We start from the raw sequence: 24,909 nt of genomic DNA on the forward strand, positions 1-24,909 counted from the left end.
AAGTTCAATTTAGCACCCAGCCATGTATGTCTACTTTTCTACAAATCAGGCCAAGCAAATACCACTATCCTCGGCCTCAAAATGCTGGATGAATATAAAACCGCAGAGCGAGCAGAGAGCTGTCATAATCTTGACAGTGTAAGATAAGAAAAAAAAGGACCCTTTGCATTGATCGAACAGTTTTCATACTCCCTAGGTGGACCGTGGACTTCTTGTATCATTGCATAGGCCGAGACCAAAGAAGGGCCTGGTCGCTCGGGCATGGCTGCCTGAAGGGCGAACACTGCACGGTAGTATATCCTACATCGGGTGGAATCGAAAGAGAAATAGATCAGAGAGCAAGTCGCATACAAACATTGTAGATGTCCGGCGATCATTTGCCATCTCTGGGTTGAGCTTGGGTTGAGCTTGATGGCCAACGTGACGTGATTGCTCCACGTGACCGCCTTTGGCAGCCGCGGACTACAGCCGAGCTTAAAAGACTCCAACCTCCACTTGGCGGGATGGAGCTCCTCTTTTCTTGTGCTTCCGAGGAAAATTTGAGACATTGGTTTGCTTCATCGGCTTTTATATGGTTCACCTCTCTATTCAGAAGATGCTGAACCCCACCCTTTGTCCCTTATCGAGCCCGATTTAGATCATTATTGCACTATCCCTCTAAATTTCTCACCGGCCCCGACTTGCATACCTTGTCTCCACTACGATGGCGTCCGTCCCGGGATACTCTGCAACAGGCAGAACCAGCTCACTCGATGACACCGCATCCGCCAATTCTGATGCAAACACAATTTCTCAAGAGAGCGTCTCACTTCACGATGAGTTGATAGAAGACACCGAAACCGTGTTCTTCAATAAAAGCGTATCAACCCCGAGTCACGGGTCGGAAATTTCAAGCAAATCACTCAGTCCATCATCCAAGCCTTCACATGCTTCGGATGAAGACGAGCCGCGCAAATGCTGGATTTGCTATACAGACGAAACGGAAGACTCGCCACTGAATTTGGAATGGCGGTCGCCTTGCCCTTGTGCCTTAACAGCCCATGAGGCATGTCTGCTCGACTGGCTTGCCGACATGGAAAACCCCCGATCGCGCAAAAGCAACGGTGGTGGTGTAACAATGATGTGTCCTCAGTGCAAAACGGAAATTGTGGTCACTCGCCCGCGGAGCTATGTGGTCGATATGCTTCGATTGGTCGAGCGTGTAGCAGGCCGATTAGTTCTTCCTGGCATGATGTTCACGGTGGCCGGCACTGTATGGGCCGGGTGCTGCGCGCATGGTGTTTATTCAATGAACCTCGTTTTCGGAACCGAGGACGCTAAACATATCATAGAGGATACTCTGGATGGCCCATGGAATCCCGGAATGAATATCGGATTGCCGCTTATCCCGCTAGTCTTAATATTCTCCCGCACTCGGTATGCCGAAGGCCTTCTTCCAGCGATTCCGGTTCTTTTCTTCGCTGCACATAACCCGGGGCAGGAACCCGACTTCGACTTGTGGCCACCTACACCGGCCATGACGTTTGCCGCGCTGCCATACGTCAAAAGTTTCTATGGGGCACTTTACGAACGGTTCTTCGGTGGCCTGGAACGGAAATGGATTTCCGAGGTGCAGCCCCGTGCAGCGGAAGAAATTTTGGATGATGCGCAGCAACAAGATCAAGCGGAGGGTCTCAACCAGTTCGGCGATAATGGGAACGGACAGATCCTGATGGAGATTGATCTTGAGCTGCAAATGGGAATAAACGATGGAGATGAACCGGTCCTTCCCGTCAGGCAAGATGAAGATGCCGATGGCGGCCTCAACGGAGCTCAAGATGCTGAACAAAACAACAACCCACTAGGACTTGGGCGGCGACAGAACGAGATCATTGCCGATACCGGCAGCATTGCCGAAATCGTACTCGGGGCGCTCATCTTCCCAGCAGTCTCAGCGTCAATGGGTGGCCTGTTGAAATGTCTTTTGCCCAAGTCATGGACATCCTCAATGATGGACCGTGGCCGCTTAGGACTGCTCCAGACCCGCTGGGGTCGCAGCGTTGTTGGCGGGTGCATGTTTGTTCTCTTGAAAGATGCATTGGTTCTTTATTGCCGGTGGAAGCTAGCCCAGACACACCGTCGCCGCAAGGTCTTGAACTACGATCGATCTAAGAAACACCATGGCACAAAGCGGTCCACTGGATAACTTTGAATTGGCCATTTCCTGTTCCAATAGGCTTGAACCACTTTCCTCTGCTTATTTTCGGGGCGTTGACTGCATTATACGGCGTTCATGACATTCTCTTTGACGGCTTTGGTTGGATATTTCACATATAATGCCCTTTATGACTTTCGTCATTGTTGAACATCTCTACATTTCGCTATTTGACAAAAATATCAGGTCATGATGTCGCATGTATCTATCCATCTCTGCATCTGTTGTCAATCTCAAGACTGGCTCAGTTGACCGGTCATCTGGCGTAGAAATTATCAAGCCTTTTGGGTTCCTACAACCCTGCTCTTTGATAATTCAATCAATACCGAAAAGCACGAGCCACTAATGTGTCGTAGCTACAGATGCATGCAGTGGAATTGTTGATCTCACCAAGCGCGCGGCTAAATAGGCGGACAGGATTCTGCCGTCAAGGAATTATTCCCCGTAGAACTCAATTGCATCGAGGCCTTCCCAATCCTACCACCCAACAGACAACCATCACAATGAAGTCCTTATCACCAGCCCTCGCGTCTCTCGCGAACGTCTTCAAGATTCCCGTGTCAATGGCGCCGGTCCGCCCATCTATTTCCCGGGCATGCCACGAGACCCTGAACCGCCGAACACAACAGCCCGGCCCGGTCATAGCAGCCCTGCAATCAGCGCCATTCTCGACGACAAGCGCAATGGCCGCGAGGAAGGGAAACGGCCCTGTTATTGACAAGCGCATTAGTATGTGTCATCACCCTGCGCCGAGCTCTCCACACTCTCGCCCCTCGTCCCGAGCCCCCCCAGCAAAACCAAACACAACACGTCTCATAACCCATGCCAAAGACGGAAATAGAACCGAAAACTAACACTTTGTTCTCAATTCTTTAGCTCTGATCCGCTATTTCCTCCACCACCCTCTCACCCCGCGTCCCCTCCGCTTCTCTCGCAACCGTTACCTCCGCCACTGGACCATCCACCGCGCTTGGCAATTGTTCAAGGCCCAGCAACGCCGCACACACGAACTCGAGATGATGCGCCAGTACCAGAGTATGCAGGATGCGTGTGAGGAGTTGCGCACTGGTGCGGGAGATGGAGGAAAGCTGTTCCGCGTCTCGATGAACAAGAAGGGTATCTTCACCGATATGTTCCCCATCGAGTATGCTCGCATGCAGACTGAGTCCCCTCCTTCCGATGGATGGAACTATGACTGGAAGAAGCCCGGACAGAAATAGAGGACTTAGGGGAGAGGTTGTGTGGTTGGATTTGATGGTTTGAAAATTCTTTGGACTGGAGGGCCTAGGAAACGTACCATTTTGGCGCTATGTAACATATGCATTTCCTTTTTTTTTAATGATATTTTTCAAGCTCCACAACACTTTGTTCGATTTGCACATACATCTGGTGTTTTAAGTCCCGCGACAAACCCTACAGTTTTCAAGCACGGGTTACTAACCCCCCAGCCGTCTAACTTTCAATCAGTTTCCTCTTTGATATGATCCACTTTTCTCCTCCATAAGTGGGTAAATACCTCTAGAATTGTGGGAGTGTGGTTTTAAGAACACGGGGTATACGTCGGGGATTGACCTCCACATTTGCCCGACACAAGCCCTACTAAGCACAAATGATAGTTACTGAAGGTTCGATTTTCACAGTTGTACCCCAAATTAGTTAACATAAGTAGAAGTGACGCGGATTAGGCGTGTTTAAAGAGAGCTCTATGCAGTGTATGGGATGCACTTGATCAAAAGGTAGTCGACCGGTCTATACTTAGGAGATTGTTTGCTACGCATTTAGAGAGCTCCTATGCTAAAATGTGGTATTTTCTTGCTAGTTAGCCAATTTCCTATCTATTTAGATTTAATTAACATACATGATGGTATGCAATTAAGCGTCTGAACGTGGTTATGAATATCCTAAAAGATGCAGGCAAAAACCCACTGTCGCAGGACTAAGCCTCATAGGGTGTATGCCTTTCCTGTGCGACGTATCTAACTCTATGTGTACAGAGAGCATATAAAATATAGGACTACAGGACATGACAGACCGAAAGGAGATAGTAGATTATATGGTACCCTGAGGGGGTGGTGAGCACAATGTATGGGAAATGAGCGCTGAAAACAAAGGCACTAGGAGAACTACATGAAAAGAAAAGAACACAAGGAGTGAGATCACAATATACTTCGGGGAATGGAATAGTGAGAAGGAAGGGAATCCGGAGTTGCACGTGCATAAGCATCAGCCACAAAGACGCAATTGATCAAAAAGGAAAGACGTAAGAAAATACCTGCAAGGGAAAAGGCACGGCTGAAATTAACCGGAAAGCAGACATCATACCCAGATCAATCGACCGGGTTAGCACAAGAACCTCCCAAACACCAGTGATGCATGATACAACGGAGCGTTGGTTGATAAATTCATGGTTGTCACCAAGTTGTATCAATCAACTTCCAAGTCAACAGAAAAACCGAGCGCTGGCAGAGAAAGAGTCGGCATTTTGCACATCCCAAATTGCATCATCAGATAACCACGCAGCAAGACGATTTCCGTTTGTCAAACGTGAGTAATGCAGCACGGGTAGCTGCTTCAAATACATCGTCAACACCCTCGCCCGTCAGAGACGAGCATTCAAGATATTTGCGGGCTCCAATCGACGTTGCGATATCACTGCCTTCTTTTGTCGTCACGAATCTGAGTGACTTCTTGCGCATTTCTTCAATCGCCAATGGGTCTTCACGAAGGTCCTTCTTCAATCCAACCAAAAGGATCGGCACATCTGGGCATCGCTCGTTTGCTTCGTCGATCCACTATACCGCAGATCAGTACCACTGCCGAGTCTATGCCGATTCTTGAATTTATCTGAAACAAACCTTGTGTTTCACGTTCTCCAGTGAATCCGGAGTATCAATAGAGAATCCAATCAGGAGGACATGGGCTTTGGAGTAGGCCAATGGTCGCAAGCGCTCATAGTCTTCTTGTCCTGCTGTATCCCACAGAGCCAGTTGAACTGAGCGGCCGTCGACACGGCAATCCGTCACGTAGTTTTCAAATACCGTTGGTACCTAACGGGGAAGATGTCAGAGATGTGATCGGGACGGGATGTATCGAGGTTGAGAATACTCACATAATGCTGCGATATCAGAACATGTTAGCCACAGATTCTGCTTCTATCGCCGTCCTTCTAGGGGCTACTTAAGGACTAAACTCACAGTTGGGAAGTAGCCGAGGGTAAAGACGCTGAGCAAACTGGTTTTTCCACATGCACCATCACCAATGATGACAAGCTTCCTATCATGAGGCTCAAGTTAGCACATGCGAATGCCATTCTGCCTTCACTCCCATTGGCAATGGTATTGGAAGTGCATGCTGGGCTGGCACTTCCAATCTTGCATAATCTCCTCTTGCCATACAGCGTGGGGGATGTAAGACACCACAAGAAAAAAAAAAAATTTTGGGCTGCACCTACCTTCGCATCACATTATCATCCTGCTGTTGCGACATTGTGGGGGTTGCAAAACACTTTTGTGATACACAAGATGGGAGAGCGGAGGATATTGTGGATCAACACTCGAGATGACGCGGAGTTCCGAGTCAGATTTCAGCTGATTACGAGAATTTGCGGACCGGATAGTAAGGAAAGACCAGCCCTGGGCAGATAGTGCCCAAAACGATTACAAGAGAGAAGATGAATGGGCGGCCTGGAGATACACCCAAACAGTGACGTGACGGTTTGTTGGGGGAGGGGGAAAAGGTCGCGCGGTGGGCTGAGGCTAATGATTGGGGAGGGGGGGGGGGGGGGGGGGGGGTTTGACGTAGACACGAGAACCTCGAGGCAACCTCAAATTGATAGGGGGGTTTAAAGAGAGAGGGGAAGGGTGTAAATTGAGTGAGCGGAAGTTTGTAGAAGAAAAAAAGAGGCTGAAGCTGAAGAGTAATATAAAATGAAGGGGAAGATGCTTACAATTACTACTCTAGGCGGAGATGCATTTATTAAGGCTCACGCCGAGTGCGAAGGGGACAAAATATTAATAGAAAGATGGATATGTTTTCGGTTTCATCATCCTATGGGGACACTTTTTGATTCTTTCGCTCTTGTTTTATCATTTGGCGAGATATTTTTAATTAGCGCTCTCCGTGTCTCACCAGTTCGGTGGATCAGAGCTCATACTTGTTTCCCCTTGCCATTTACCCCCTCACCGCCTAACGAAGGGACATACAGTTTTGCTGGCAGATCAAAGGCGGACGGCTAGAGGATCATGTGACCCCAACCCATGCAGTCAATAGGAAGCAGTGAGATGCAGTTTGTTTATTTTGGTAACCAAGGAAGGGCAACATCGTTGGAGGATTCGAATCCTTGAGATCTAAACTTTACCACAGGTCATAATCTAAACCGTCATCATACAATCAAGTTACTGCCGCGGAAGCAACCGATTCATAATCGAGACCTGACGATTCAGGCAACAGCTCGCTTGTAGCGGCTATCCCGTTGCGGCGGCACGACAACCAGCCAGAAGCCTGGAAAGCCCATCACTCCATCCACTCATTGGCGTTCGATCTGTCGCACCTCTTTTCCCGGCGCTCACTCAGCCTTGATTTCTTGCAGGGTTTTTTCTCCTAGCTTTTAACTCATCGTTTGTTTTTCTCCGCTGGATTGCCAGCACTTCACGAGCTAATCCGAAGCGCAGAAACGTTGTGACCCGCCGGGATCATTGTCTTTCAACCCCCCTCCTCCCGTGTCCTTATCCTATCTCACCCCTCACGTTTGTCACTACAGAAGTGTCTTTTGAGCAAACAACAAAGAACGCGATTGACTCTTTGTGCGTGGATACGCCAAGGGGAATAACTCCGGTAAGTCAGCACCAGATCGTGGAATCATCGGAGCTTTGTTGGTAGAGCCCTTAGGCGCTTCCGTTCTCCGCTTTTCCTCCCCATTTCACCACCCACCTTCTCTTACGTTGCTCTTCTAACTCAGAGCTTGCTCTGGTGGTATTAGTATGCTGCTGAGGCAGTTCCTACAGCTTATTTCACCTCCACCATGGCGACCCATATGTCGGCAACTCCGCTCCCAGCAACCAACGGCGGTACCCACGCGCGGGGTCCTCAAGGTACCACCACATCGACCGAATCGACAGTGACATCTGCACCTTCTGTGAATCGCAAGAAACAGAAACGCAGGCAGAAACAAGCTGCTCGCCTAGCTGCGGAAAATCCTCGTGCTTACGCCTCCGGAGATGCGGACTTGCTACCAACAAATGAACAGCGCTCCTACGATGAAGACCGTGAATATGATCTCAATGCTCACCCCCACACAGCAACCGATGGTCATTATGGATACGCGTCACCAGAACATCCCCGCGAACAAACCACGATGAACGGACCCGATGGCCACCACGCTACCTTGGGCGAGACATCGAAAAGGAAGAAAAATAGAAAAGCTCGATCTAATTCCCAAAATCACGCTGATCGCAGCTCAACTTCGCTTTCAACCCCGTCCGCAACCTCCTCCCACCCTCCTCGGCCCCCTCAATCCTTGCCATACATCAGTCGGTTCACTGGAAAACCTATGAAAAACAACAGCATCTGGAACCAATCCACTCTAGAAGAACGCGAAAATATCCGGACCTTCTGGTTCGAGCTCGGCGAAGAAGAAAGACGCCAGCTTGTCAAAGTGGAAAAGGATGCTGTTTTGAAGAAAATGAAAGAGCAGCAAAAGCACTCTTGCAGTTGCACAGTTTGTGGAAGAAAACGAACTGCGATTGAAGAAGAGCTTGAGGTTCTCTATGACGCATACTACGAGGAGTTGGAACAATACGCGAATAACAATCAAGGCGCATTTGATGAAGGAGCTCCTATCATTCCTCCTCCTCGACTCTATCAACCACCCCTTCGACCCCCAGGGCAGCATACTAGAACGCACGGCCAGTTTCATCCGTCACGGAGCCGGGTCCAGGAGCTACCCGAAGACAACGATGAGGATTTAGAAGAGGATTACGACGACGAAGAGGAAGATGATGATGATGAAGAAGAAGAAGAAGACGAGGAGGAAGAGGATGACGAGGAGCTGTACAGCGACGAGGACCTTGAAGATGATGAAGCTCGAGCAGCCCGGGCTGATTTCTTTGCATTTGGCAACAGCCTAACTGTAAAAGGTACGCAACAAGATCATCTGATTGATGTCATATGGGTTTGATGTCTAGCCTGGGATACTAACCAATTTCACCAGATGGAATACTTACAGTTGCAGACGATCTCCTGAAAAATGACGGCAAGCACTTCATTGACATGATGGAGCAATTGGCTGAACGGAGAATGCAAAGAGAGGAAGATACACAGTACGGAATAGCTGCTGCTCATCAGTCCTACCATGGACATAATCATGGTCCTTTGGATGATGATGATTACGACGACGAAGAGGACGATGAGGACTATGATAGTCAAGAGGAGGAAGAGTTCGACGAGGACGAAATGGTACGCGTTTACGATCTTGTTTAATTCCGGCTTTGATTCGGGCCAATTTACTAACTAAAGCCACAGGATGCCATGACTGAGGAACAACGTATGCAGGAAGGGCGACGGATGTTCCAGATATTCGCTGCCCGAATGTTCGAGCAACGAGTCATGACAGCATATCGAGAGAAGGTCGCCGAACAACGTCAGAAGCAGCTAATTGACGAGCTCCTTCAAGAGGAGACGTTGAACGAGCAGCGCAATGCCAAAAAGGCGCGGGAAGCGCAAAAGAAGAAAGATAAGAAGCGATTGCAAAGACAAGCAAAAGAAGAGGAGAAAGCCCGCCGAGACGCCGAGAAGGCGGCTGAAGAGGCTGCTCTGAAGGCTGCACAAGAGAAGAAACTCGAAGAACAGCGATTAAAGCGCGAAGAGCAACGGAAGAAACGTGATGCCGAAAGAAAGGCGCAAGAGGAAGAGCGTGCTCGCAAAGAAGCTGAGAAGCAGCGACGACTCAAAGAAGAACGGGAACGTCAAGCTGAAGCTGAGCGTAAGCAACGAGAGCAAAAAGAGGAAAAGAAGAGGCGAGAGGAAGCCAAACGCAAAGAAAAGGAAGAGCGTGAGGCCTTGGAAAAGAAAGCCAGAGAGGAGCGTGAGCGCAAAATGCGCGAAGATCAAGCGAGGAAGGACCGAGACGCCGCACGAGAGCAGGAAATCCGAGATCGTAGTGGAAAGCGCGAGCAAGCCCGAACATCGCCACCACACACTCTGCCAGGCGTCATCCCATACAATCTCCAGTCTCAGGCTCCTCCTGGTTTTCTACAGTCTCCGCATTATCCCATGGCGACACCTATCATTCCCAAGCTCTCGACCCCGGCACGGCCTCGTCAACAATCTCATCATGGCTCTTCTGCATCCTCTCCTCACTCTCAACCGAACAGCGCTGATTCTTCTCTCCACCCTTCCATCTCCCCACGTTCCATGGGCCATCCGCAGTCAGGAGCGAATTTCGGTGCTAGACAAAGTTATCAACAGCCTCCTTTGCACCATCCTCAGCCTTCCGCTCCTCTGTCACCTCTAGGGCGTGCAAATCCTTCAGCATTTGCTGGCCTTGGTGGTCTACCGTTCAACCCCCCTGGCATACCGGGAATGGTTCCGAGATTGACTCACCCTCCGGAATCGATGTATTCGTCGAATGCCGGAATGATAAACCCTTTACGATCATTCAATGGGTCCGTTGGAATTCCCGCACCGCCTGGGATGAACGGTGTACGCCCCATGCCACCGAGCCGAGCGTTCCCACCTGATCCAGGACACAGCCTTCCCTTCACTGGCAATCACGCAGTGCCTGGGGCATTCCCTCTGCAGCAAACCGGTCTGTCAAAAGCCCATTCCAGACAGCCCTCTCTTTCATTCGATCGGTCCCCGTTAGAGTCTGGGACTCAGCCATTCCCCATCACACGGCCCAGCCCTATCAAACGTCCATCCAGCTCCGCACAGGACCGGCTGCACAACGGCAATGCTTCGGTGCAGCGAGAAGTCGATGGCTTGAGTGCTCATTTAGGTAGCAGTGCGCTCCTTGATGACACTGATGCTACATACCCATCAAACCTCTCTCAATCATTGCCTGGCGCCCCTGCACATGGGGCATTCCTGGGGCCAACGCGAGCGAGCTTCCAAGGATCGTCCTTGTTCTCGGATCCTCTGGGATCTCCGCATATTAACTTCGCGGTCGGTTCTCCAATGGGCAACTCTACATGGGGTGCGATGCCCTTCGGAGCCTCCCCCTTCCCTAGCACATGGGGACCCACCCCTACTGGAACTGGCTGGCCTCCCAACAACGCTTTTGCGACGGGTGGTCATCACCGGCCCCACACCTCTCGACCTGTCACAATTCGCCTGTTGGTTATCCAAGCATGCAAGCAGCTGAACTCAGTGACCAGCCCGCAGAAGGGTGCTGGAAGCTTCCACGATGTGAACCTTGTTCTCGGCCAGGTGGAGCAACTGCGCAACTCAGGCGAGCCATCGATCTCTTTGGATGAAATGCTTGATATCTGCGATACAGAGGGCAGTCCACAGAATGGCGGCGGATCGTTCTCTATCAAGGAAGGTCCAAGTGGCCAGTCCGTCCGATTCGAGCCCGATCCCAACAGCGCGGTCTCCGGTCATCGGGGTAGCATAGTACCTGGCGATATTGGCAGCCCCATCCCTAGTAACAGCCACCCAGCCCCCTTCAGTGGATTCGGTGGGCCCTCCGTGCTGCGGCAGTATTCTTCGCCTCCGACTGGCTTATTCGGCGGGACTTCTCTATCCTGATCATGATTTGATACCATCCCGGCCTTGGAATAATTCTTCTTCTCGGCCTCCTTTCCGCACTCTTGCTGGAACGACTTTGAAATGCCCTCCCATCTATTTCTCTTCCATTTCCTTTTTTTTTTCATCCTCTTTATTTGAAGCGTCATGGATTAACGTCATCCTCACACATCTGTCTACATCTTTCTACTCGAAAGAGTCACTACTATCGATATGGGTTCTTTATTTGCTTGGTATTTTTCCAACGTGGTTGAATGCATACTTTTTGAAGTATGGCATCCGGATTTGTTTTATGTACCGTATGAGTCTGGCCTTTCTACATTATGCAGCGATATCCGTGGAGTTAGGGTTAGTCTCCCACTCCGTCATCGTCTTGACCAATTGCATGATCGAAGGTTTCTTCGGCATTGATTTGTTGGTTTTTGCGTAGGACGTAGCAACGTAGAGTTGCATATCTCATCATCATTGCCGTGCACATAGGGCTTGTGTTTGTATAGTCTAGAGGGAATTTCACAAGATTCCCTTTGATGGGTGTGATCATATTTTCTAGGATTAACCAACACATCTAGGCTGCCCAGGTGATCATTCTACAAAAAAGTAAAAAAAAAAGTGAAGTTGTCCATGGCCGATACAAATCACGTTCAAAGGGTATGGTGTTATCCGGAGACAATGATACACTTGTATATACTGGGAATGGAAGAAAACCGAGAGGCAGTGAGAGAAAAGAGGCAGGCTTCCAGGATCAAGGGAAAGACAACAAAGAAACCAAGAAAATAGCGTAGAGCAGAAAAACAAATCCTGCCAGGAATATTAAAGCAGGAATCCCACGTGGTACATCACATACAGTGCTCCTTGAAGATCACCGGGAGACGTGTTTCTGGATCAAAATGGCCCGAACACTCAACTGGCAATTACTTTGGCGGATCTGTCACAATTCCTTCGTATTCGCGGGAGCGAATATACTCCAGCGTGCGTTGGAAGTGGCGCTTCGGGCCGTCAAGATTGGCATTTTGCTCATCTTCGTTGGTATGCAGGTTGGAGTGAATGAGTTCGATGAGACCATTCAGGTACTTGGTAGTGACAGTCTCGTTCTGCTGGTCGAAATAGTAGACATAGCGGTTGAGAATTTCCACAAAGAGCTCGACGGAGACAGCGGTGTCCATACAGGCGTCGGCCACACGGAGGGCGCGCTGGAGGCACTCGAGGACTCGTTTGCCGTCGCGGTAGAGCTAAAAAAAAGGAGAGGTCAGCTAAAAGATATCAAAGCATTGAAAAAGGAGACAAAACTTGCATCTTTGGGATCTTCTTCTTCACGTTGAGGGTTCTCAACTACCCACCAAAGGTGGCTTGCGAGATATACCGCGCGGCATTGATCGGGCTTCTTGAGAAGTTTGCTTCCGTGCAGTGCAGCTTTGGTGATGAGTGTGTCATAGTTCTCCTTGGAGAATCCGCGACTCCCATGCAGGGCGCCTGAGATAATGCAGACGGCTTGGAACTGGGCGCGCGAGTCACTGATCGCATCTTCATAGATGGTGAATGCCTGCGCGAAGAACTCATAGCTGACTTCCTCAAATCCTGTCTGATCAGCAACCTCACCACACATGACAAACAGTCGCAGTGCGAGGTCGGCGCAACCTGGATTTACGCGTTGGTACAAATTGTTGATGCTCTGGTGCATAAATCGGTATAGAGCCGATGACTGGGATTGCCAATTGTCGTCGTAATGCTCGCGCAACTTCAGTTTACGGGCCAGTCGGACCGAGGCCGTTATGATTGCAGGGGTGGTATAACGAATTCGTTCGTTACCATCGGCTAATGCTTTGCGCGTTGCTTGGAGAAGCTGTCACAGACTGTTAGTTATGGATGTAAACTTCCAGGAAAGTAATCCTTCCTACCTTTAGCTGGGTATCATTATCTGATGCTTGAATCAAGTGGACGAGTCTCGCAAGCCACCCTTGTTCTTCGACCGTCTCCTCGGTTTCTCCTCCCCGCCGTTGGGATTGTGACCCGGGGTATCCAGCAGACTGCTGCATGCCTTCCTTGATCAATACTCTTGCCGCCTGGAGCACACGATCGAGGTTTTCCGTTGTGGATACCAAGATCTTGTTCTTCAACAGACTGCGAATGACCTCGCCCGCAACAGCCCTCCTTGTGGGGTATGACTGTGAGGTCAGTAGCGGCAGGTAATGGGGCAACGCCAAAGCTGTGAAGATCGAGATGTAAGACTTGAGAGGAGCATTAAGAAGGTGGAGAATGTGTTGTTGGGTTGGCGCCGAATGCAAATCGGCATGATCAGTGTACTCGGTAGTTTTTTGCGTCGCAAAGTCCAGGACTTGGTCGACATACTCTAACCGATCTGGATAGGCATTCAATGCCAGGTTGACAAGTGATACCAACAACGCCATCGTATCCTGAATCGGCAATGCGCGCGTTCTGATCAAATTGACCACTTGGCCGTAGAAGATATCGTACAGCTTGATTTCTGCCGGAATGCCAGGCTTAGTGTCATCCCCATTCTCAACCCGCTTTTCTTCTGTTGGCGGTTCAGCAGGCTCAGGGCTCTCCTTGGACGTTTCTGCTTCACCGTTCTCGGTACCATTTCCCTTGGAACTGTCATCAGTGCTGGTGTCCTTTGGCTCTTCCGCCTTGATTTCTTTGGCAAGCTCGAGCCTTTGCAATAGCTTGGCGACAGCTTCTTCCTCGCTTTGTTTCTGTGTTTCTGGCTCTACTGCCGAGTCTGCTTCCCTTGCCGCATAAGAAGATAAACGGTCCATAAGACCAATGACGATTTTCTTCATGTCCACGTGCGGGTTAAGTCTGGCGATGGCAGATAATAGAAGGTCCAAAGTATGCAGGTGGAACTCATCTGGGAAGACCTTTGTAATGACTGTTGATTATATTAGCAAATGGACCTAGCAAGAGCGTTTTCCGAGAACAAAAAAAGGAATAAGAGAGCCGTACCTTCCAGGAGATATTCTTGCGCGAGGATATCTCGACATTGTACTACCTGTTCTAGAAGCGCTTGCAAGATACCGGACTTGTACCCTTCAAGATCAACCAACTGGCTGAGTCGAACGATGTTACTACCGACGAGCAGCTCTAGTTCACGTCGTTCTTGTATGCGCCTATCCCGCTCTCGTGAGGGGCCCTGGTGCTGAAGCCGAACCCAGAGCTTGTTCATTTCCACGAAATTCGTCAAAACAAAGTTGATCGAATCCTGCATATTACCCTCTGGGCCATCGCCAGTTCCAGAGGGCAGATGATCTCGTGCTTGGCCGGAGAGATAGTATCGCAAAAACAGGCCACGGATCGGGTGCTGAACGCCTCGGCTCATTTCCATCATGTCCTTCATAATCTCCTTGACCGGCGCATCTTCGACGGACATGTAGACTGTACCCACGGTAATCATCAGATACAAGCGGGGGACGATATTACCGGCATACTGAACGAGTTCGTATAGGTCGGCGAGGTGGTTGACGGGGTGGTTCTCCTTTAGGTAGACGGACAGGTGTCGCAGCGCATCAAAGACGGCCATGTACAATTCGTAATACTGCTTCGGACCGAGGCTGGGAGTTCGGAGTTCGGAGACAAGAGTCGATCTGTGGAGGTAGGTACAAACTGTTAGCACATAAACACATTGCGCACTTTCTGAGGTCGCTGCCTGGGAAGTTTCGTGGAGGAGCTCACCCGCATTTCAGCGCATCCATAAGCTTTCCAGGAGTCTCTAGGCATTTGCGCATCAGACTCGACTGCTGCCTCACCACCCCCAATGCCTCCTCGAGAAGGCGGTTCTGGTCCTCGGTGACGGGTGGTGGGCTAGCCATTATGGAATGGGTGAGGGGCGGAAGCTAAGGGTAGAGCAGGGTAAACACATGCAATACAAAAGACAATGAGCTAGCGAGAAATTGTGCGAATCAATTCATGTGACAAGAATCAAGGTGGGAACAATGGGGGAGGGGGGGGGCAGAGCGGAAGGAAGTTGAGTGGAGGATAAGCTTGGGCGTGACACCGTGAGACTCCCCGAGACGTCACCCGTGGATTTTGTACGGCAGCGGAGAGCGACTGCTCACAACATTCCACCTGCATCGCTGGTGCTTTTGCCTAAAGAGCTTTAACTATTTTTACTACTTTAGTTCTTGAATTTTAAATGCCATCTAGATAGAAAAATTGATCGTGTTCTTGTTACCTGTCGTACGGCAGCAAATTGGGTTGCCTGATCATTCAGCATAAGCGCAAAAAGCAACAAAGCCATCCACCTCTCTCCTAAAGATTCAACCTCTCCCTATCCATATCCCAGTCCACCGCCAGCCTAACCCCCTCTGCCAGTCGAGAATGCTCTCCCCCCACCGGGGCATCGCACTCGGGACAGCGACTCGTCTGCCTGGCTAGTCCGCAGTCCCCAATGGTAAACGGATGCCCGTTGCGACAGTAATACCAATGCCCAGTTCCTCGGAACTCTTGAGCCATCGCCGAAAGAACTTCCATGCGTTCCTCGTTGGTGATAATTGTGTAGACTGTGCCTCCGCGCAACATCTTCTCGACACTGTGAACTTCGTCTGCCAGTCCCCGTGTCTGGCCTGGGTGCGCATCGCAAAGACCTTTAGCTTTCTGAATAGCAGCCTGGCCGTTCTTCAAGATATTTTCTCTCTTCTCTGGTGTCAAGCAGTGTGCTCGTTCGAGGGCATGGAGCTGTGCTAGGAAAATATGACCTTCCGTCTGCTGCAGAAGTCGCCGGTGAGTGACCGCTTGGTGAACAAGGGTCTGGCAATCATCTTTGATCTTCTGTAGATCAAGCTCGAATCGAGAAGTTACCTCGCTTGGTCTTTCCTGGGAAACAAGACTCAAAAGATCAACGAGCAAAGCAATGTCCAGGCGGATCAAGAGGGCGGTGCCCTGTAGAAAACCTTTGGTCTGTAGCACGTTCTCGACATGATCAGGGTTAGTTCTTATTCTTTGGCGTTGACGAGCATTTTCAACCATCCTTCGAACTCTTTCAAATGGTTGCTCCTCGGGTTTCACACGGTGCCGATAGAGATCGACGCGCTTCCGCAGGTCAAGGATTGAATTCCAACGATCTGGATTTGTCTTCTGGACAATTTCTCCCATAGTCTGGATTTGATGATTTCGTGCGCCTGATATCTCAATCACAGCTGGCCATGGATACTTTCTTTGGCCTTTGGATTCATGCAGTTTACGAACAAGCTGGGGAAGTTCCTGTGCAAGAGGGACATATTCATAGTTAAGTAAAATTATCAATTTTTTCGTCGACTCATCAAGGATAGCTCGGCGAACCAGCCGGCCAAATCGGGCAACATCTCTCAAAGGGCCACGACAGGTGGCGCATTTTTTAATGTCTTGAATAGAGAACGGGGTCAATGATACCGAGATAGACATGGGCTTGCCACTGGCGTCAACCTCGTAGTAGCTAGCCATGTCCATTTGCGCATCCATGCTTTCAATAGTCAAGAAATGCCCACATTTGGGGAACACGCACGGGTTTTCTAACAGGTCGATTTCTTTGTACGATTGACCCAGGATGAAATCGACCTGATGATTTCTGATGTCTTCACTTCCGCAGATTTGACAGAAGGAGGACAACGGACATTACAGGTCGCGCACGAGCATTTTCTTTGGCTGCTGAATCAAGCCAGGAGTTGATCGCGGTCTGAGGGCTCTCGATTTTTACTCCCAAGAAACCAGCTTCTTGAACCAGTGAAAACAGCTGATCATGGTGTTGGAGATCTGTTCGCTGGATGTAGGACTTGAGACGAGCAATGGGGATTTCCTTCTTCAGGTCAAGAGCGCGAAACTCATCCTCGCACAATGAGAGTCTCTCGGCTGTGCTCCATCTTTCTTTCTTTTCCATCTTTGTTCGTGCTGTCTCTTTCGAAACAGTCTGAAGGTTGAATCTTTCCAACCTCTCCGACCTGGACTGGGATCCAATGCGAACAATTTGCGACGTCACATTGTGGTCCAGTAAAGCCTCAAGAAGCTGGTCAAGAGCATGATTGGTATATGTCACACATAGTATGGGTCCCAATTTTCCTCCAGCAGCCTCTTTGTTTGCCAGTAAGACTTTGACAATAGCCACACCAGTATAACTCTTACCAGTACCAGGTGGCCCTTGGATCAAACCGAGCTTGCGCTTCAAACAACTAATTAATGCTTGAGCCTGTGCACCATCCAGAGTTGAATGATCCTGTACGTATTTCACGTCAGATGGTTGATTGACGCGGACGTAGAAATTAGTGTCATCCTTCATGAGGCAGCAGAGATTGAATGCGAAGCCAGGCTGCGAAGCATACAACGGAGGAGCCATATCAGATACGTTGAAATCTTCAAAGACCCACGGAGTAAACAGCTCTGAGAAAGGTAGGTTTTGGGCAACTTTCATAGATTGAATGGCTTGGAGAGTCGGTTCAAAAGCCGAAAGAATGACTCCTGGAAACTCCACCAGAGACATCGCGGGTTTTCTGGAAGTAAAAAGGTCAAGAACGACTTGAATGTTGGTGTGCCGAGAATCAACCAGCGTCAATGTAACCGAGCCTCTCGTGGAGCTCTTCCATAGCGTTTTTGGCTCTGCCCTGTTCTGTGGGAAGGCATCATACCTTTTGCGCCTGGGAGACATGCCACGATGTGTCACGGTGCAAAACAATACCACATCCTTTTGAATGATCAGGCACACAAGTGCGCCAGCCTGTAGACGTTTTGAGTTCTGCCACCAGATCTCTCGGGCGATGGATGTGTAATTCGTTACTGCAGCAGGCTGAGGGAAGTCGACCTCGAAGTAAAGACCCGAGAGCCAATTGAACTCGAGATTGACCACCATGGACTTGGGATACACGAACCTGCGCAGTTGTGATTGCTGAGCACGCGGTTTCAATTCGTGGTGGATTGCATCTCGAAGTTGACCGACGGTGTCTTCTCGCAGCAACCGAAAGTTTCGATCGAGCAATCCGTCGATACCATCAATATGCCACTGAAGGGGGTTATTTACGGGCAAATACTCCTCTCGAACGCTGCAGATTTCCTCGAAGCTAGGCATGATCTTTATCTGGCAGATGTCGTCAAAGTCATTGTTATGTCTGCCCCCGGGAGCAGCTCGATTGAAGACAAAAGCCACATTGCTTTCCATCTTGATTTTCTTCTCTGGCGTACCGGTTGGGAGCGACTTTCCAGTCTCCATGCGCTGAAGAAGACGATCAAGGTGCAGTCGAGATTGATAAAGTCTACTGCTCATGCCATTCTTGTTATTCAATGAGGCGAACACAGCCTCAAATCTCTGTGCCACGGCATGTAGGCGGTCCTGGATAGAAGCAGTAGAATTTAGGTCTGCCATGCGAGAGAACGTGTGTAAAGATGCCTCCAGTAACATGGCACTGCCTTCGTTGGTTGTGTCAACTTCGAGAACGCCACAGATGAAATTGAGCCATCGCGCTGCTCTGGATCCGTCTATTCCAAATAAGACGTTATAAATTGTGCCCACCGCCTGCTCCAGAACTAGAGAGGAGACAACCTCGGGATTTGAGACTGTCTCTAGAAATGGTAGCACCTGAGTCTTGACAATTAGGTCTCTCGTTGCGGCATCCATGTCTTCGAAGTTCTCCTGTACAAGTTCCAAGATGAGGCGCAAGCCATCCTCGCTCGCCAATGTCCGGATTACTTCTTGTCGTATACTGGCATCAGTTTCAATCAACTGCCTCGCTTTTTGGAAGATGGTCGTTTTCTTCCCAGAGGAGGGACGAATGAGCGTCGTACGTGAAGGGATGCTACCTTGCCATGCTCGAAATGCTTTTTCTGCATTTGGCAAGCCACGATCTCGTCGGGGCAGAGACTCAAGGTGTTGGATCTGGCTGGTTGGGATTTTTGGACTATGGCTTCGGCCATTGCTCATATGAGCAAATTTGCAGGTTTTCCATTGGCAATTGCCTCTTGCGAAGTCACGACAAACTCTTTAGTAGGTTAAATCGATTAGCATTGTCCACAATTTCCTTAGAGATTTTTCCAAATCGATTCAGATATCTCTCAAATTGACTGCCCTATCTTGCAAACGTAAGATGGATTCAAGTCATACCTTTGGGAGTCCATGGTCTGGTATCATTTCCTGGTTCCAGAGTTTGGTAGAAACGAGATGCTCAAGAGGAAGACCAATAGCTGGGTGATGTCACAAGATGTGATTTGTGAGAGTCCAAACGGTTGAAAGCAATGCAATGTGCTGCTTTCTAACGGTTGTTTGCTGTGGGATATGCAAGCACTAGGAGCGTATGAAAGAGCGTGATTGAAAGCAAGAGTGTGGTGGGAAAGGAAAGAAGAGATATGTCAATTTCAAACTCGCCAGCCAAGGTGTAATCACCAATTTCCATATACTTGTTTTGGCATTTTGGTAAGCTTCTTTTGATGCCATCCTTTGGGCTTGTTTAGTCTCCGATCTCTGTTTTTGACTGTGCATTAGATTCAAGTGCTCTATTGGGTCACAGGGCAAAGCAATGGCGAGAAAGCATGCAGATCACTTTGCTTTGCATCCAAAAGTGGCTAACACTCTGCGTTCTAGGTAACTTGCCTCTTTTAGGTAGCTGTATTCATATTTTCAAGCTTCGATTATGAAAGGAGGCAAATCGGCCCAAGCCCTCCAAGACCGGAGGTACATAAATTAAATTGTCGGCAAATGCAAAGGCTATCAAGGACGGTGAACGTATGAGCAAGGGCTTATGAATGCGTGATAAAAACAAGATGAAATGTTTTCAACGACTAACTGCTCCTATTTAATGGAACACGAACGTATCAATTTCCCAAGTCCCATCGAGGATTCCAAGAAATCAATGATTATATACAAGAGGATCAACCTGGCAAGAGAGTAGGCCAATCTCGATCAAAGGCCATGGTGAAGCACGTGTTTCATGCAACTCGCCAAGGTGATTTCAAGGATATGGCTAAAGGCGAATCCCAGCAGGCGTATAGACCCTGCGAGCACCAGACTTCTCTGCCACGGTAACCTCCAAGAGCAATCTGGATAATGAATTTGTTGTTTATCTTAGACAGATATTGCTCCAATCGCTTTTGGTGAACCAGCCAAGAAACGCCATGGATATCAAAGTACAGAAATATGATTGTCGAGGTGACATTGGCTAGTCACCTACTCTTTCCGGACATGGAAGTCCACATTACGCTCGCGCATCAGCTCCTTGCGCTCCAAATCCTTGGCTATAATGAATGCGTTAATAGTGTTTCATGTGAACCATTGGCCAGAGGTGAGCATACCTTCATCGTAGACCAAGAACTCGTGCAGACCACGGCCGGAAGGCACCATGGGAAGAACGGGCACCTTGCGGTCAGTGATAACCTCCAAGAGGGCAGGACCATCGTGTTCAATCAGCCACTTCAGCTTCTCCTCAAGTTCGGAGGGCTTGAAGCATTTATCGGCGGCGACGCGCATAGCCTTGGCGAGGGGAACGAAGTCGGGGTTCTGCTGGTGAGTGTGGGAGTACCGATCCTCGTAGAATAGGTTTTGCCTGAAAGGAGGGGGGGAGGGAGAAGTAAGTCAACTGTACGGGGGAGAGATCAGAGATGACAGCTTACCATTGAGTGACCATACCCTGCTCCTCATTGTTGATCAGGAGGACCTTGACACCAATGTTGAACTGAGCAGCGGTGGAAAGCTCAGTGAGAGTCATGTTGAAAGAAGCATCACCATCGATGTCGATGACGAGGCAATCCGGACGGGCCACTTTGGCTCCAAGAGCGGCGGGGAGACCGAAGCCCATCGTACCGAGACCACCGGAGGTGATCATGGTACGAGGGTGACGCCAGCGGAAGTGCTGAGCAGTCCACATCTGGTGCTGCCCGACACCAGTGGTGATGATGGTCTTTTCCTTCCGGTCGGCGGTGAGTTCGCTTAACTTCTCAATAACAGCCTGGGGCTTGATAGGACCATCCTTGGTCTGGCGGTCGTAGAGTGATAGGGGGAAGCGCTGCTTCCAGTCGTTGATTTGCTCGAACCACTCGGGACGCTCAGAGACAGCCTTGACATGTGGCAAAAGAAGACGTAGGTTATCGGCGCAGTCACCCTCCACGGCCTCGTTGGCCTGCACAACTTTGTTAATGTTCTTGGGCATGATCTCGAAATGCACGATGCCACCGCGGCCTTCGGTAGCGGCAAGCTTGGCTTGAGGCGCGAACTTGGGAATGCTGAGAGTCACACGGTCATCGAAACGGGCACCAACAGCAATAATCAGATCGGCCTCCTGCATAGCCATGTTGGCGTAAGCGGATCCGTGCATACCCAGCATGTGGAGAGCCTTAGGGTCCAACTCGTCAAATCCACCGAGACCTTGCAGGGTGGTGGTAACTGGGATGCATGCCTTATCAGCAAACTCCTTGAGGATCTCGGGGCCATCGGGGCGAGCAAGAAGACCCTGGCCGACGTAGAGGACGGGCTTCTTAGCAACGTTGACAAGGTTAGCAACACGTTTGATGGTGCCCTCAAGATGCTTCCGGCTTATTTCGCGGGCTGCCACGGTAGCTGCGCTAGGGAGCGAAGGAATAGTGCTATGCATGGGGATGGGGTTGCGGAGAATGCCTGCAGTGATGTCTTTGGGCAGGTCAACCAGGACGGGGCCGGGACGACCACTTGTGGCGATCTCGAAAGCTTCCTGGATACGGCGAGGCAGCTCACCAACAGACTTGACCATAACGTTCCACTTGGTGCAAGCACGGGAGATACCGATCACATCAGCTTCCTGGAAGGAGTCGGTTCCAATAGCGCTGGTAGGGACCTGGCCACAGAAAACAACCATGGGGGTACCATCGGACATAGCATCTTGCATAGGAGTGATAACATTGGTAGCACCGGGGCCAGAAGTAACGAGAACGACACCTGGCTTGCCAGAGGCACGAGCATAACCCTCAGCCATGTGACCAGCACCCTGTTCATGCTTGGGAAGGAGGAACTCGAAGTGCTTGGAGTTGTAGATAGCATCGAAAACAGGGAGAATGGCACCACCGGGGTAACCGACTGCATATCAAGTATTAGAATTGACCAGTTGTGGAATATCAAGCCTGGGATACTCACAGACGTGCTTCACACCCTGGCGAAGCATCATTTCGTGGAAGATCTCTCCACCACTCATTCCAACCATTCTTTATCCAGCTCATCAGTTTCAGTGTGTCCAAGCCGCCATTAGGGTAACATACGAGTCATCGAGCTCGGGGAGCTGGCGGTGTTGTAAGGGAGAGATCTCATTGCGATGGGGCTCCTGGTTGAATGCTGGACTGGGCACGGGTCTGGACTCGCTGAGGATCAAATAAATTAGTACCAGACAGCAGTTGCATTGTGATCACAGGGGGGATAGAAAACGAACGGATTTGAAGCCGTAGCTGTGCTCTGGGTACGCTTCTGGACAGAAGAGCGGTGGGGCGAAGCGGCCGAAGCCACGAACGAGGTCGAAAAAGGCCGACGTCCAGCAAGCTGCTTCTGGAGGTGGAGTGCGCGCAGAGCGCTTTTTGAGGGTCTTAAAGGCATCATTGTGAATGACGGCCAAGCCAGAAAAATTGAAGGGATAAAGTGGTTTAAAAGTAGGAAAAAATGAGTGCCAATTGACCGCTGAAGATTGCCAGTGACTCCGTCTCTGGGGTTTCCGAGAAAACGTTTAACCCAAGTCCGATCGCTCTGAGTCAAGAAATTCGGGGCTTTTGATTGGCTCGACGCCCCTTCGCGCCCTCCGACCTCGGCCGTTGCCAGATCACCTGATTTGTTGTTTTCGTTTGTCCTTGGCAAAAATGTGGTCTATGGGCCCTATATCTGCTGTGCTTCTCCCAACAAAATATTGACAAACCAAACTCGTCCGTGGAAATGTCAAGCATGTCGGGGATAGGGACTATCCCAGTCTCTTCACGACTCAGAACTCACCAGAGCCTTGTCCAATTTGAGATCCCCCTAAACTTTCTGGTCAAGTGGGTCCAGATCGGCCATCTAGGCCTACTGTGCAAGGTAGCTACCGTTGTAAGCACATTTTGCCTGCGCCTTTCGCAGATGCAATGTGCTTGGTCCCTTAATCTATGATCTGCGAAGACCCAAGCATCCGAGGTCTTTTGCTTGGCTTAATTCCTCTTCTTTTTCCTGACCTCGAAATCTGGCATACGCCTCAACTATCCTTTCATAATTTTGGAATCTTTGATTATTCAATACCAATATTCTGCGCCTTTGCTCTAGGCTATTTGATTGACATGAAAGTCATCGATATCCTTGGAATAGCAAGTTGGCATATGCAACTAGATTGAGTCGGATGCGAGGGAGCAGAAGACAAGATAGAAAGCGCTTTGTTTAGAGCGGGTTGGGAATCTCAGTAAATAGTGACCCTACAACCTTCCCTGTCGATATCATTATACTTGCTAAGCTAAAACTCATATATACTGTACCTTTGAGTCCTACTGGCTACTACTGCCGGAAAAGTACTGTGCTGTACCTAGTTTTAATAACTGAAGACTCGCGCTAGGGCCCCGGGGGTGAGCTTTACCTAGATATGATCGACCTTGTAGCATGAATGGTTTTTGTTTACCTGATCTATACGAATAAAAAATCTCTATGACGTACGGAATTGATAAATTAGATCTAGTTACATGCAATGTCTCTTAAAAAAAGCAAGTGATTGGTCATACACTTACATTTTATACCGACGTAGTTGACATATGCATCTGCGAATCTAAAAAGTGGAGGAAAAGTAGTAAATCAACATGGAATAACATGAGCCAAGTCTCACATGGCAAACTTCTTTGCTCGTAGCCGATGCAGCGTAGTCAGCCCCCACATGTGTATATTCTTCATCTGCTTCTTTTTTTCGTGTTGCGAGTCTTTCGATATTTTAATGACGTTGTGCAGAGATCTCACTTAAATTCTGGCCAGATCGCTAATGACGAGTTTTGACATCGGTTACAGTAGAACCCTTGTATAACAAATGGAGCGTCTAGAAGAACAACTCCATAACGAACTCAATGAAATAGTGAAAAGTTCGTTGTGTAAGTCAGATTGCAACTCAACAACCATGTATATCTCTGGCTCACGGGTAGGAATTTCACTTAATGAAAAGGTCTTTATATAGTTCTAATTCTAGCCATAGCTTCTTCGTCGATAGCAATCTCCCAGATTTCCTTGGAAGCTTTGTACTTAACTAAACTTCATCCCGAGCGACTCTCTCGGAGTATGAGAGATGGACCGAGCTTTAAAGAAGTGGGGACTATCCACACGGCATTTTCAATTGGCCAAACCATAGCGGATTCAGCAACGTTAAATCGAATATTGTGTGGGAGAAAATTCGCTAGAACTATGGTGGATCAATTCATGCACCGGTTTTAGATTGTTAAGAATGGGGTGTTTGTTATATCAGTGCTCATAATAAATAGGGTTTACTCTAGCGGGAAAATAGGAATAAGAACGTCGTCATGCTAGGCTCGCTGATCCATTGTCTACCTTCAATCTATCTTTTTATCCTCAAGAGTCTTGCTGTGTTCTGTTCCAGTAGGAGGCACGACCAAAAGAGTAAGCTCTATTGTCATCGGTGATCTCTGTTTGAGCGGTATTTCTCCCTATGGAGGAGAGATTGAGACTCCTTCACTTTCAAAACTAGCGAAAGAGGGCATCCCGAATGCACTTCGTAGCGGCTTTGTCGGAGATATGGCAAGAAAAAGGGTACAAGCTCAAATCCTGGTCTCACGCTTACCCGCATGTACTGACTAGGTGGACACGAGCATCTTGGAATGAGAAAAGATCTTGCCTTTTGTTCATAGCTCTCATTAGAACACTTTGTCTCTAGAAGCTAGCAATCATAACTGTTGTCAGCCTTGGTCGATAGATAAGGATTTCCAAGCACTCGGATTGAACACAACTTGTACATAATCCGGCACTGGTCTTTACAAGTGCCCAGGAAGATCGTCGATAAATAAGGTTGGTATCTACGAGGTTCCTTGTGCAAATTTAATCA

At 49.2% G+C, this 24,909-nt stretch overlaps 8 protein-coding genes across 8 annotated transcripts; 3 read left to right on the top strand and 5 right to left on the bottom strand.

Moving 5' to 3' along the window:
- Positions 1–703: 703 nt before the first annotated feature.
- Positions 704–2,185, top strand: Pdw03_1867 (Zinc finger, C3HC4 RING-type; the record flags this gene model as incomplete). Its single annotated transcript, XM_014680902.1, has 1 exon — positions 704–2,185. One exon carries the CDS (start codon positions 704–706, stop codon positions 2,183–2,185), a length of 1,482 nt encoding a protein of 493 aa, XP_014536388.1.
- A 512-nt stretch (positions 2,186–2,697) lies between these two features.
- Pdw03_1868 (mitochondrial 54S ribosomal protein mL40) lies at positions 2,698–3,414 on the top strand (the record flags this gene model as incomplete). Its single annotated transcript, XM_014680901.1, has 2 exons — positions 2,698–2,923; positions 3,071–3,414. 2 exons carry the CDS (start codon positions 2,698–2,700, stop codon positions 3,412–3,414), a joined length of 570 nt encoding a protein of 189 aa, XP_014536387.1.
- A 1,284-nt stretch (positions 3,415–4,698) lies between these two features.
- On the bottom strand, positions 4,699–5,680 carry Pdw03_1869 (Rho GTPase Rho 2, putative; the record flags this gene model as incomplete). Its single annotated transcript, XM_014680900.1, has 5 exons — positions 4,699–4,986; positions 5,050–5,241; positions 5,304–5,309; positions 5,389–5,467; positions 5,646–5,680. The coding sequence occupies 5 exons, from the start codon at positions 5,678–5,680 to the stop codon at positions 4,699–4,701; spliced, it is 600 nt and encodes a 199-aa protein (XP_014536386.1).
- Positions 5,681–6,450: 770 nt separating this feature from the next.
- On the top strand, positions 6,451–10,939 carry Pdw03_1870 (Stress response protein Nst1, putative; the record flags this gene model as incomplete). The annotated part of the gene is made up of 6 exons (XM_014680899.2): positions 6,451–6,469; positions 6,798–6,810; positions 6,865–7,027; positions 7,173–8,328; positions 8,403–8,647; positions 8,714–10,939. 6 exons carry the CDS (start codon positions 6,451–6,453, stop codon positions 10,937–10,939), a joined length of 3,822 nt encoding a protein of 1,273 aa, XP_014536385.2.
- A 908-nt stretch (positions 10,940–11,847) lies between these two features.
- On the bottom strand, positions 11,848–14,760 carry Pdw03_1871 (Vacuolar protein sorting-associated protein 35; the record flags this gene model as incomplete). Its single annotated transcript, XM_066100020.1, has 5 exons — positions 11,848–12,165; positions 12,228–12,776; positions 12,832–13,823; positions 13,898–14,535; positions 14,624–14,760. The coding sequence occupies 5 exons, from the start codon at positions 14,758–14,760 to the stop codon at positions 11,848–11,850; spliced, it is 2,634 nt and encodes an 877-aa protein (XP_065957747.1).
- Positions 14,761–15,199: 439 nt separating this feature from the next.
- Pdw03_1872 (Zinc finger, CCCH-type) lies at positions 15,200–16,387 on the bottom strand (the record flags this gene model as incomplete). The annotated part of the gene is made up of 1 exon (XM_014680897.1): positions 15,200–16,387. The coding sequence occupies one exon, from the start codon at positions 16,385–16,387 to the stop codon at positions 15,200–15,202; it is 1,188 nt and encodes a 395-aa protein (XP_014536383.1).
- A 115-nt stretch (positions 16,388–16,502) lies between these two features.
- Pdw03_1873 (Zinc finger, CCCH-type) lies at positions 16,503–18,830 on the bottom strand (the record flags this gene model as incomplete). Its single annotated transcript, XM_014680896.2, has 1 exon — positions 16,503–18,830. One exon carries the CDS (start codon positions 18,828–18,830, stop codon positions 16,503–16,505), a length of 2,328 nt encoding a protein of 775 aa, XP_014536382.2.
- A 1,239-nt stretch (positions 18,831–20,069) lies between these two features.
- On the bottom strand, positions 20,070–22,457 carry Pdw03_1874 (Acetolactate synthase; the record flags this gene model as incomplete). The annotated part of the gene is made up of 6 exons (XM_014680895.1): positions 20,070–20,137; positions 20,195–20,445; positions 20,513–21,947; positions 22,005–22,072; positions 22,127–22,225; positions 22,294–22,457. 6 exons carry the CDS (start codon positions 22,455–22,457, stop codon positions 20,070–20,072), a joined length of 2,085 nt encoding a protein of 694 aa, XP_014536381.1.
- Positions 22,458–24,909: the final 2,452 nt, after the last annotated feature.

This window comes from Penicillium digitatum, chromosome 5, assembly GCF_016767815.1.
Source record: "Penicillium digitatum chromosome 5, complete sequence".
Lineage (NCBI taxonomy): Eukaryota > Fungi > Ascomycota > Eurotiomycetes > Eurotiales > Aspergillaceae > Penicillium > Penicillium digitatum.